General features: G+C 37.3%; 1 protein-coding gene across 1 annotated transcript; it reads right to left on the bottom strand.

The window, feature by feature from the left end:
- Positions 1-9419: 9419 nt before the first annotated feature.
- LOC121267399 (holotricin-3-like) lies at positions 9420-10062 on the bottom strand. Its single transcript, XM_041171265.1, has one exon. The coding sequence runs from the start codon at positions 9980-9982 to the stop codon at positions 9515-9517; it is 468 nt and encodes a 155-aa protein (XP_041027199.1). The 5' UTR covers positions 9983-10062; the 3' UTR covers positions 9420-9514.
- Between the last annotated feature and the right edge of the window lie 1206 nt (positions 10063-11268).

Genomic DNA, 11268 nt, shown 5'->3' with positions numbered 1-11268 from the left:
TGTATGGAAGTCCATGTGTCAGTCATAAAAGACACTCTCTGGCCAGTGGTAATAAACATCTTCCTCATCTCCTCCTTGTCCTTCGCATGCCTCTTCATACAATCTCGCATCACTGTATACCGTGATAGAATGGGAAATCGTGGCTCAACAAAATTTAGAAACTTTCGAAAGCCTCTTTTCTCGACTGTGGTAAATGGCATCTCATCAGTAATTATCATTTCTGCAAGCATGTCCCTCAACATCTTCTCACTGTATTGAGGGATGACCAATTTCTTAGTCTGTGTACCATTAGTGGTTGTAGAAGTTTGGTAACTGAGGTTGGTCTGATCAGTGGCTTGCAATCTCTTCGCTATCTTATATCGTTGGCAACCATTTAGATGTGCTATTAATACACTAGTACCTTGCTTCTTCGAATGGCATCCACAAAGTGATCCACAGTAATAGCATCTTGCTACTGGGTTCACAATTTCACCAGAAATTTTGGTGAAATGCTCCCATGTCCACGACCTCTTTTTAGAAGGTCGTGGTGGTTGATCTTGCTCAATGGACATCTCCTCCTTTTCGTTGAACATATCCTCATCCTCTATATCAATTGGGAGTGGGAGTCGACTACTCGCACAAGATGTAGCTGCTCTAGATGTAGCTGCCCTAGATGTGGCTCTAGGGGTGGAAGTACCCACCGGTGTAGGAGTTGTAGCATTGGCATCCACCACATCCCCTTGTGGATGATCATCTCCATTATGTCTAGGATCCATATCACAATCAATGAAGCTGAAAAAATTAAATTAGAAGCAAAAAATTAGTTTAAAAATAAACTAGGCTATTGTATTATACAATAGGACATGTATTATTAATTATTGTATCATAATATATTATTGTATCGATGTATTATTACATCGAGGTTCGGTTGACGTGCGCTCGACTCAGCGGAACCCATCCAGAGAGGTTCGCTCGACGTGCGCTCGAAGTGGCGCTCGAGCAGAACCCATCCAGAGAGGTTCGCTCGACGTGCGCTCGACGTGCGCTCGAGCAGAAACCATCCAGAGAGGTTCGCTCGACGTGAGCTCGACATGGTGCTCGAGCAGAACCCATCCAGAAAGGTTCGCTCGATGTGCGCTCGACGTGGCGCTAGAGCATAATCCATCCAGAGAGGTTTGCTCAACGTGGCGCTCGAGCAGAATCCATCCAGAGAGGTTCGCTCGACCTGCGCTCGACGTGGCGCTCGAGCAGAACTCTTCCAGAGAGGTTCGCTCGACTTCCACTCGACATATCGCTCGAGCCAATGTTCAATACAACGTGCGCTCGACTTGCGCTCGACACCTCGCTCGAGCGCAAGTCTGCAATACAATGTAAAATTCAGGGTTTTGAGCGCCGTGTTGGGACTATATTGAATATTCAATACAACCAATTCACAAGAATCACAACTGCTGGCTCCAATTCATAAGAGACATGCTTGAATTAAATTTAGGGCTCATAAATTTAGGGCTCACCATAGGTGGAAGCTGAACATAGGAGCAACGAGGAACGGCAGCACGGAGGAGCAACGACGAACGGCGGCACGCTGGCAAGAAAGACACAAGACGTGAGGACGGCTTCACAGTTCACTGGTTCAGTCACTGGGACGGGAGACGCGAGAGAAAAGGGAGAAGGAAGAAGAACTGAAGAAGGAAGAAGAAGGGGGGGACGTATGAAGAAGGAAGACATATGAAACGACGCCGTTCCATATTAAGTGGAATGGTGTCGTTCAATAATTTTTTTTTAAACCCAGCTGTAAAACGACGTCGTTTTACAGATGGGTTTAAAAAAAATCGGAGTCGGAGTCGGAGCTCCTTGTAGCTCCGACTCCGACTCCGAATAACTGTTCGGAGCTACTCCGAATTTCGACTCTGAATTCCAACAACTCTGACTCCGTCGGAGTCGGCGTCGGAGAGGAGATCGGATGGAGTCAGAATTCTCAAAATTTTGCACACCCCTATGCGCCACTAAGTGCGCACATCGATTTTGAGATCGATATATTTTAGTAAATTTTCAGTCTTGATGATGTTGGGAGATGAGAAGAATGTCCCAAATAATTGTTGAGATGTTTCAGAAAGGAGTGGAATTTAGATGCTCAATAGATGTAAATACCGACTAAGCATCCGACCTTTCAATTATTGTTAGATTTTGAACGGAAGTCATGTTGGATGCTAACAGCACTGCTAAGGCTTCCGCCACCAGAGAGGGATAATGGTTTGTAGTTTTTCCGTTTTTATACCCATAATGTCTCCACTGTGATTTCTTTGTATTATCGAGACTACTAAGAATTGATCATGTACTGCTGCATCAAAAGAGAACTTTGATAATTTAGAGGAGGGGGTTTCCATTCTTCTTCTGTGCTATGTTGACTCTGTTTTTTTTTTTTTTTTTCCTAAGCTTCTTTATAATCTTCATAGATGTGTTTCAGCTGGGCATTTGCCTCTTCAAGTGACAAGAAGGTGTGATTATAGACAATGTCATTTCTCTTTCTCCAAATAAAATCTAGCATTATAATCGCAAATAGCTGGAAGTTGTGCCTTTCTTTTGTTCGAAGTCCCAATTCTTTTTCTAGATAGATGATCATTCTAAGCCAATTTGATATAGAATCAATAGGCAATCTTGCTAGATTTAAGGGCCAACTGCTCTGTTGCCAGAAAATTCTGATGACAGGATAGTCTATAAAAAAATGCTTTAGAGTCTCATTCTCTTGATTGCAGAGTGGACATTCTTCTGAATCTTGATGAGGAATGAAATCACCAATTCATGATTTAGTAGGAAGAATATTTCAAAGTAGTTTCTAAATCAGTAATTTATGGCGATCATGAATTTTAAGGCTCCACATTGGCTTGAAGAGTGATATAATTAGAATCTAGGTTGACCTGATACTTGGGTTTGCAATGTTGCCTGATAAGCTGTTTTAACAGAGTATTTTCTATTGTGACTTAGCGCCCAAACAACTTTGTCTTCCTCAAGTGATCTTATTGAGAGAGGGATTTTTTGTATTTTTGATATACTTTCTTGATCAGAGAGATTTCACATTTTTGGAATATCCCAACTCCTAGGATTACTGATTATGAGATCTAAAATTGTAAGAGTTGGGTAATCAAGGGCTATACCTTGTATTTTTTGTGGTTTGAAGTTATTCAGCGAAGGAACCCATGGATCTGATCAGATATTTACAGATTCTCCACTATAGATTTGGAAGCAACGACCTTTGTTGAGCAAATCTTTGTTTTGAGTATTCCCTTCCACATGCATGAATCAGTTGTCTTCTGTGTCGCCTCCCAGAAAGTTGTGTTTTTTAGGTATTTAGCAGTTAGAATTGAATGTCACAAACCATTTGTAAGTCCACCTAATTCCCATCATGTTTTTGCTAGCATTGCGTGATTCATCTTGTCCATTAATCTGATACCCATGCCACCTTCTTTTTTTTGGTAAACAGATAGACTTCCAAGACTTTAATGTCATATGATGAATTTTGTCTTTTGAGAATCCCCACCAAAAGTTTTTGAAAGCTGTATCAAGTTATCTGCAGACTAATTTTGGCAGCTGAAAAGAGCTCATATGATATGTTGGTATCATGCTTACTACAGATTTGATTAGCATCGTTCTGCCTGACTGGGCTAGTAGCCTTGATTTCCAACCTTCCAATTTTTTCCCCACTTTGGTCAGCATTTCACTGTAATTTTCTTTTTTGCTTCTGTTGAACAAGGTTGGTAAGCCCAAATATTTCATTCTAGCCGATGCTATTTTATAAGGTCACCATTGGGAAATAGAAGTTTTTGTTGTTTGGCTTGTATTCCTAGTAAAAAACATTGAAGATTTACTCAGATTTATCCTCTGTCTGGACTAACTTTGATATTTTGCCAAACACTCTAACATGTTTTGTGCATTCTTTTCTATTGCCTTTGTGAAGATAACTGTGTCATTTGCAAACAGTAAATGTGACACAGTTGGACTATTTCTTATGATTTGTACCCCTTCCAGTTTCTGTTGAGCTTCGACCTTCAATAAGGTTCTAGATAGTGCTTATGTGACTAGTATAAAAAGAAAGGGTGAAATTGGATTACCTTGCTTGATACCTCTTTGAGATTTGAAGAAACCACTTGGTGAACTATTGATAAGGATGGAAAACGACACTATAGTTATGCACTCTTTTATCAAATTTATCTATTTTTTATTAAAACCCAGATTCTTCACCACTACGAAGAGAAATTCCCATTCCACCAGATCGAAAGCATTTTTTATATCTAGCTTAATTGCCATCAAACCTTTTTTTCCTGTTTTCTTTTTGAGATGATGAAATAGCTCATGAGCTATGATAGTATTTTTCTTGATGTTTCTACTAGGGACAAAGGCTGTTTGGAGTGTAGAGATAATTTTTAGGAGTAGACATTTGAGACGATTGGCCTTGATTTTGATTATGATCTTGTAGCTGACATTTGTAAGGTTAATGGAATGATATTGGCTTGGACTATTTCGACTAGAAGTCTTTGGGATAAGAGCAATGTTGGTATGATTAATCTGTTTTAGAAGTTGTCCACTGCTAAAGAAATTTTGCACTGCTAGTATGACTTCTTTCTTGACAATATTCCAGTAGTGCTTATAAAAGAGAGTCGTCATTCCATCAGGCCCTGAAGCTTTGTTACTAGGAATCTGTTTTAAAGCTTCAAATATTTCATTTTCTTCTAGTATGGTAGTTAGAGATTCATTTCTATGTTTGAGATTTGCTTATCAAATAGATTATCCAAATGTTCCGAAACAATTGGATTTGAAGATGAATATACAGAGCTGAAATGATTAATAAAAGCAGATTCTATTTCAAGAGGGTCCATAGACCAAATACCTGGTCCTAGTTTGATTGTTTCAATAGCATTCATTTTTCTTCAGATAGTTATTGTCAAGTAATAAAATTTGGTGTTGAGATTCGTTGAAGTTAGCCAAGTAAGTCTAGATTTTTGTTTCCATAAGATTTCTTCATATTCTCGTTGTTTGTGCAGTCCGTGTTGCAAAAATCTTTCTTTTTCTTGGTTTGAAGGAGTCATAAGATTGCCTTGTACCTCAAGAAGTTCACTTTCAATCTGAAGAATATTGTGGTTGATCTGCCTGAAGTGACTTTTGTTCCAAATTTTGAGCGCTTCTTTGGTGGACTTGATTTTCTTGCATAGGATGTAAGACGGGTTGCCCAAATGAGGTTTCTTCCATGCTTCTCTTATTATTTGGTAGCTTAATGGCTCGCGAGTCCAAAATTCTTCAATCTTGAAAGAGGGAGTTTGGCATATATTAGCCATGGTATGCAATAAAATTGGATGATGGTCCGATGCTGATGATGCTAAGTGCTGTAATGTTGCATCTGAAAAAAGTAATCTTCATTCTTGATTTGCAATGGCACAGTCTAATCTTTCTCTTATAAGTACATTACCCTGTCTGTTATTACTCCAAGTGAACTTTGAGCTCATATAACCAATGTCAATCAGGCCATTTCTGTCCATGAGAGCTTTGAGACCCTTATTTGGGTTATAAGAAACAAGCCTCCCACCATATTTTTTAGATTGATTAATGAGATCATTAAAGTCTCACATACAAACCCAGGGCTCCATAAAACCTTGATATAAAGAATACTCCAGAAATTAGCTTTGTTGTTCCACTGGGCTGGTGCATATATATAAGTAAGTAACCATGGTTTGTGTGAGGGATCAAAGTAAACTAAAACTGAAATTACCTTACTATTAATATGTACAGGTTCGAGTTCTACACCCGGTCGCCACAAAAGAAGAAGGCCCCCCTTTTCACATATAGCAGGACTGTAAACAACATGATGAAAACCTATACTATTAACAATAGATATGGTGTGAATATCCGTCACCAAGGTTTCTAACAAAAAAAATACATCCAAGTTATATTTCCCAATATTAGCTCTTAAGTTTCTGATTGCTTTGGGGCGGGCTAATCCCTTGCAATTCTATTGTCTTCACTTGGCTTGTGGAGGCATTTTTAAACTTGTCTCGCTAGTTGATTTGGATTTTCCTTGGGAATGAGAGAGTGATCTACTGTAGGGATTGTGTTTTGCTTTCCCTTTCTCCTTGCCCAAAGATCCTGAATGCATTTCCAGAAGTGCTTGGGCCATTGAAGAATCATCTGCTTGTAACTCTAGAGCTGTATACTCAATTGGATATTTTTTCTCAACTTCAATGAGACACTGAGATTTCCTCTTTGGAGCTTCAGCAAGCTCAACAGTGTGATGCCTTTTGAGTATAGGAGTAACCTCTCTACGATTGATTTCATTATCAAAAAATTGTGAAGCTTGTATGGGATCAGCAGATGCTTTTGTTGCCTTTTCCATCTACAAAGAACTCATTTCACGCTGGGGATTTACTTCTTCAACAAATTGAAAATCCATTTGAGAATAAGATTGCTCCTTAATACTATCGAAATTTGGACTTGAAGCTAAAATCACTACAGATTTGCCGAGGTCGTGAGTAGTTGAAGGGTTGCACACCTTGAATGTTAATGGGCTATAATGTAATGGGCTAGTCAGGCCTTTGAACATTTTGAGTTGATGACTTTTTGTAGTAGATATCTTGAGGGCCCATAAACAAAGGCCTTGTTTCAACATGGTTATGTTCAACAAGTTGGGCCTGATGAAGACCAAGCCCGATTCCAAGCCAAAGCCCGTCGATTTTCTGCTGGGGTTTATAACACTGCATAGCCGAATGTATTTTCCTCCATTGAGTCTTCCACGGTGAATGCTCTGTCGTTGAATCGATGGATGAAGTAAAAAGCTGAGGATCTTGCTTCTGAGAAATAAATTCTTCCTCTGTCGGCACCTCTGTACTTGAAGAAAAGATGGATATTTTGCTGAGCTTTGAGTTGAAGCTGCATGATTCATTGGTTGGCTGAACAGTAAAAACATTTACTTTTGTTGGTGGGAATATTAATGGAATCTGATCATTGTAGCTTAATAGTGTTTGAGAAGCTGATGGAATTGTTCCCTTCAAAATTTCATTCGGTTTTTGGAAGCTTGATGGAGAAGGGTGAAATTGCCTCAGTTCTCGTTTTTTTTGCAGCAATTTTCTCAAAGTGTCCACTGATAAGTTTACTCTGCCCACCCAAAGTGATCTCATAATTTCTACTCAAAAAAATTACTTACTTTCCTTTGCTGTAATAATTTGTGGATGATGCCGAAGGATTAAAATTATCTGTGTTCTGTTGCTTCATGTTGCCCACTGTCTGTTTGATGAGGTGCCTGAACACTGTCTAGATTGTTACTGAATTCAGCTCTAATCCAAGGGCCGTATGAAAGCTTTGTTGGGGGTGAGCTTAGGAAGCCACAGAAAATTTGGGAATGTCCAAGTCTTCCACATGCATAGCAAATATCTGATAATTTCTCATACTTAAGCAATCCATACTTCATGGTTTCTGAGTCGTGGCATCATGAACCCTTGCTTAAGAGGCTTTGTAATGTCTATCTCCACTTTAATTCTAATGTATTTTCTGAATGCTAATCCATTTAGAGGGTCCTCTTCCAATTTAATCAAAGATCCAAGTGCTTTCCCAATTTCAATTGCATTATCAAGAGTTACATGGTCTAGTGATAAACTATGGATTTACACATTGAAAATAGCATGATTTAAACTGATTTCATGAAGAGTTGCACCTAGGGGCCAAGGTTTCAAAATAAGCAAATGTCCTTTAAAGTTCCAAGGGGCCTGTTTAAGAACTTTGAACTTATCTTGAATGGATCTAAAGGTAAAAATAAATTTGTTTATCTCCATATCTTCAATGATAAAATTTTTGATGAAGTTCCAAGAGGCCTTAATGCTAGAATGGATTGCATATTTGTTTAGAGGTCTATCTGCTACTAGCCTTCCTATCAGGATTTTGTCTGAGTTGGCCTTTGCTGTTTCTGGAGCAGGTTAAAGGTTTATATCACTCCATGATAGAGCTTTTGTTTGTGAGATTAGTGATTCCATGTCCATCAGAATTTAAGATGTGGTTGAAGAGATTGATGGTTGAAAAGAAGAATAAAAGAGATGGATCGTGAAGAAAAAGTGAGTGAGATTAGTAGCTGAGCAACAATAAATGCAGAAGTATTATCCACCTCCAATAAGTGCAAAAGTATTATCCACCTCCTAGATAGAGAAGCTCTGACTTCTCTTTAGCCAGTATTCAACAGAAGAGATGGGTTTGGGGGATCTTAATTTGACGGAATGATCAAAACGACCGAAGCTGAAAGCACAAAATGAAAAAAAAAAAAAAAAATATTTTTTTTTAAAGTCTGGAAGTAATATGTCCAACCAAAAGCCAAACCACAAGGACTCTTTTTAATAGGTATTCTATTTTTTTGCTTCTTCTATAATGTTTTTCACATCATTTAAAAAATTCTAACACTTTTGATGGAAAGTAGAATCTAAGGCCATGTTTGGATTGAAAAATCATCTTAACTCATTTCGTCTCATTTCATCATTACAACTTTCACAAATTTTTAAATAAATTATAAAAATAATTTAATTTTTTCAAATCTCAAAACAATAAAAATATTAAAAAATAATATTCTAATAATATTTTATTTAATTTTTAACTTTTATTTAAAATTATCTCATCTCATCTCACCTCACCTCACGAGCTGGCTTAGTCTATAGTTTAAAGTGATTTCTAATAACCACTCTAAAAGCATGTTTGATAAGATACATGAGCTAGCCAGTTTCCTTATTACGCTCGGGTTTCTTTCCAAATTAAGCGTTTTTTTTTTTTTTTTGAAGTTTAACATCATGTTATTTTAAACTGGAATTTCATGTAGTGTAGCTTTATAATGTCATATATATATATATATATATATATATATATATATATTTCAATGCTTTATCTTTTATTTGTCTTTCGTTATAATATAACTATTAATTATCACAAGTGGTCTAAACCTTATGTCACAATTCCCACTTCCAAAGTACTATATTTGGAAAAAAAGGCAACACATATATATATGTACGTAAAAATACGAAAAAGTTTGACATCACATATAAAAGAAAAGAAGGAAAATACTTTAATCACAAAGTAATTACACAAAAATAAACCTATAAACTTATATGACTTAATGTGATACGTCAGATCGTAAAATTATTTTTATTATAAAATAGATATAACAGATTCTATGAAGTCATATTAACTTATAAATTTACTTTATATAATTTCTTTTATGTCTGTAATAATTCTCTTAGCATGCATGCATACATACATATGTATGTATGACCAGTTGTTTGCGATTAAAATTGACTCATTCGCATCCATAATATAATTAAGTGGCCACCTCATACATATATTCTCCACTTTCTTAGTTTTTACAATAGCCTAACGACCCCAAGAGTGGGCCAAGACCATGACATACATATCTAAAAACTCTATGATTTCGTACGTACTTTATAGCTACTAGTACTTATAAACATATATATATAGAAACTATTACAGGCCAGTACAGGATGCTTATAACAATTGCTTACATCTAGCAATAGGCAATACATTTCTTCTTGCAATCCATGGTGCATCCACCGCCTCCGCCACCACCTCCATAACCCTTCCCTGACCCGCTATAGGAAGTGAAGCACTTGGCTGGACACGTCAGCATCTTGTTGTAACATGGACCCTTTTCTTTGCACACAAGCGTGGGCCTTATTACACCACCCTTGGAGTGCCCTCCACTCGGATCTCCATACCCGCCTCCGTACCCTCCTCCGAACCCGTTTCCTCCCCATCCTTTCCCGAACCCGGGTATGTCGAACCCGCCTCCGGGACCAAAGTTATACCCTCCCATGCCACCATTATTTCCACCATCTTTGTTGCCGTTTTTGCCCTTGGAGTGGCTGAGCTGGTTTGATAAGGATCCATCAGATCCGGGTCGGGTGGCTAGAGAGACCGAAGCAGTGCTGATGATCAGTAGAATGGCCAAGACAAAGCAGGTTAAGGGTTTCATTGTGTAAGCTTTTTCAACAAGATGAGTGTATGATAAGATCAGTGTTTACGGGAGGGAATATTTAAGCAGGGCAGGTTGAAAAAGAGCATTTATGTGGAGGGTCTTGGACAGTTGAGGCCGGAGCCTCCATGAATGTTAGCAGGTAGGGGTGCAATTATTAGACTGTCCAAGTTTTTATTTCCGATATTAAATTTCTCTCTTATATGTGGGGCATGCTTTTCAAGCCGATTATACATCAGATTTGGTAGGTAAGCCTGCCTGTATTGCATTGCTAGCTAGACTGGACCCATATATATATATTGGTTGGTTTTGAAGGGAATGAAGTGGGACGACGTTGTATATCTATGTATATATGGGGATATAAAACCAAAAAGTTATGGGGTATTAGCTAGTTCTGAATGCAAGGTACCCTTGCTTTGATGGGGATGGTTTCCATTATGTGCAGGGTCGGCTGTTTTGGTTTCTTGGTTTTGATAGGGTGGTTGGTGCTGCTGCATGGGGTGTGATATTTGAGAAAATATATTTGTAATCGTGAATTGTGCAATAGCTGTATAATCGTTTTAAAAAAAATAAATAAAATATGAGATCTACATAAAAAAAATTAACTTTTTAAAAGTAGAATACTCCATTCTTTTTCAAAGAGATTACACGACGTTTATATACTTTACAGTTATATGTTAAATTACTCATAATATTTATATATGTATGTACATACATACGTATGTATAAATTTTAGCTTAGCAGATGCAATATCATGCATGTAATGTCAAATTTTCTTATACCCTCCAATTACTCCCATCGAATATAAGCAAACGAAATTGATGATATCCTCAAAAGAAATGGACATTGTGGTTCTGTACCGAGTTGTATAAACAGAACATCCAAGGCTCGAAATTCTGTATACATACCTTTGGAGTATACAAGTGCACTTCTGGTAATTTAAGAGAAAACTCTTTATAGAGAACTTGGTACGTTTGGTTATTAAACACCTCTCAACTCATCTCAATTTATCATTACAATTTTTTTAAATTTTAACATAAAATATAATAAATAATTCAACTTTTTCAAATCTCACAATAATAATAATATTAAAAAATAATATTATAATAATATTTTATCATTTCAATTTAACTCAATTCAATTCACTTCATCGTCCAAACGCAATCTTAATACTCAGATGCCAAAAAAAATGTCAAACTTTCTTATACCTTGCAACGTTTCTCTAGTAGTACTGTGAGATGACAACAACAATGAGGTCTACACTACGTCGGATGACGACAATAAAT

The sequence above is a fragment of the Juglans microcarpa x Juglans regia genome, chromosome 5S (assembly GCF_004785595.1).
Source record: "Juglans microcarpa x Juglans regia isolate MS1-56 chromosome 5S, Jm3101_v1.0, whole genome shotgun sequence".
NCBI classification, from domain to species: Eukaryota; Viridiplantae; Streptophyta; class Magnoliopsida; order Fagales; family Juglandaceae; genus Juglans; species Juglans microcarpa x Juglans regia.
The sequence above is the reverse complement of the archived record's forward strand: the minus strand, read 5'-3'. Positions and strand labels throughout refer to the sequence as shown.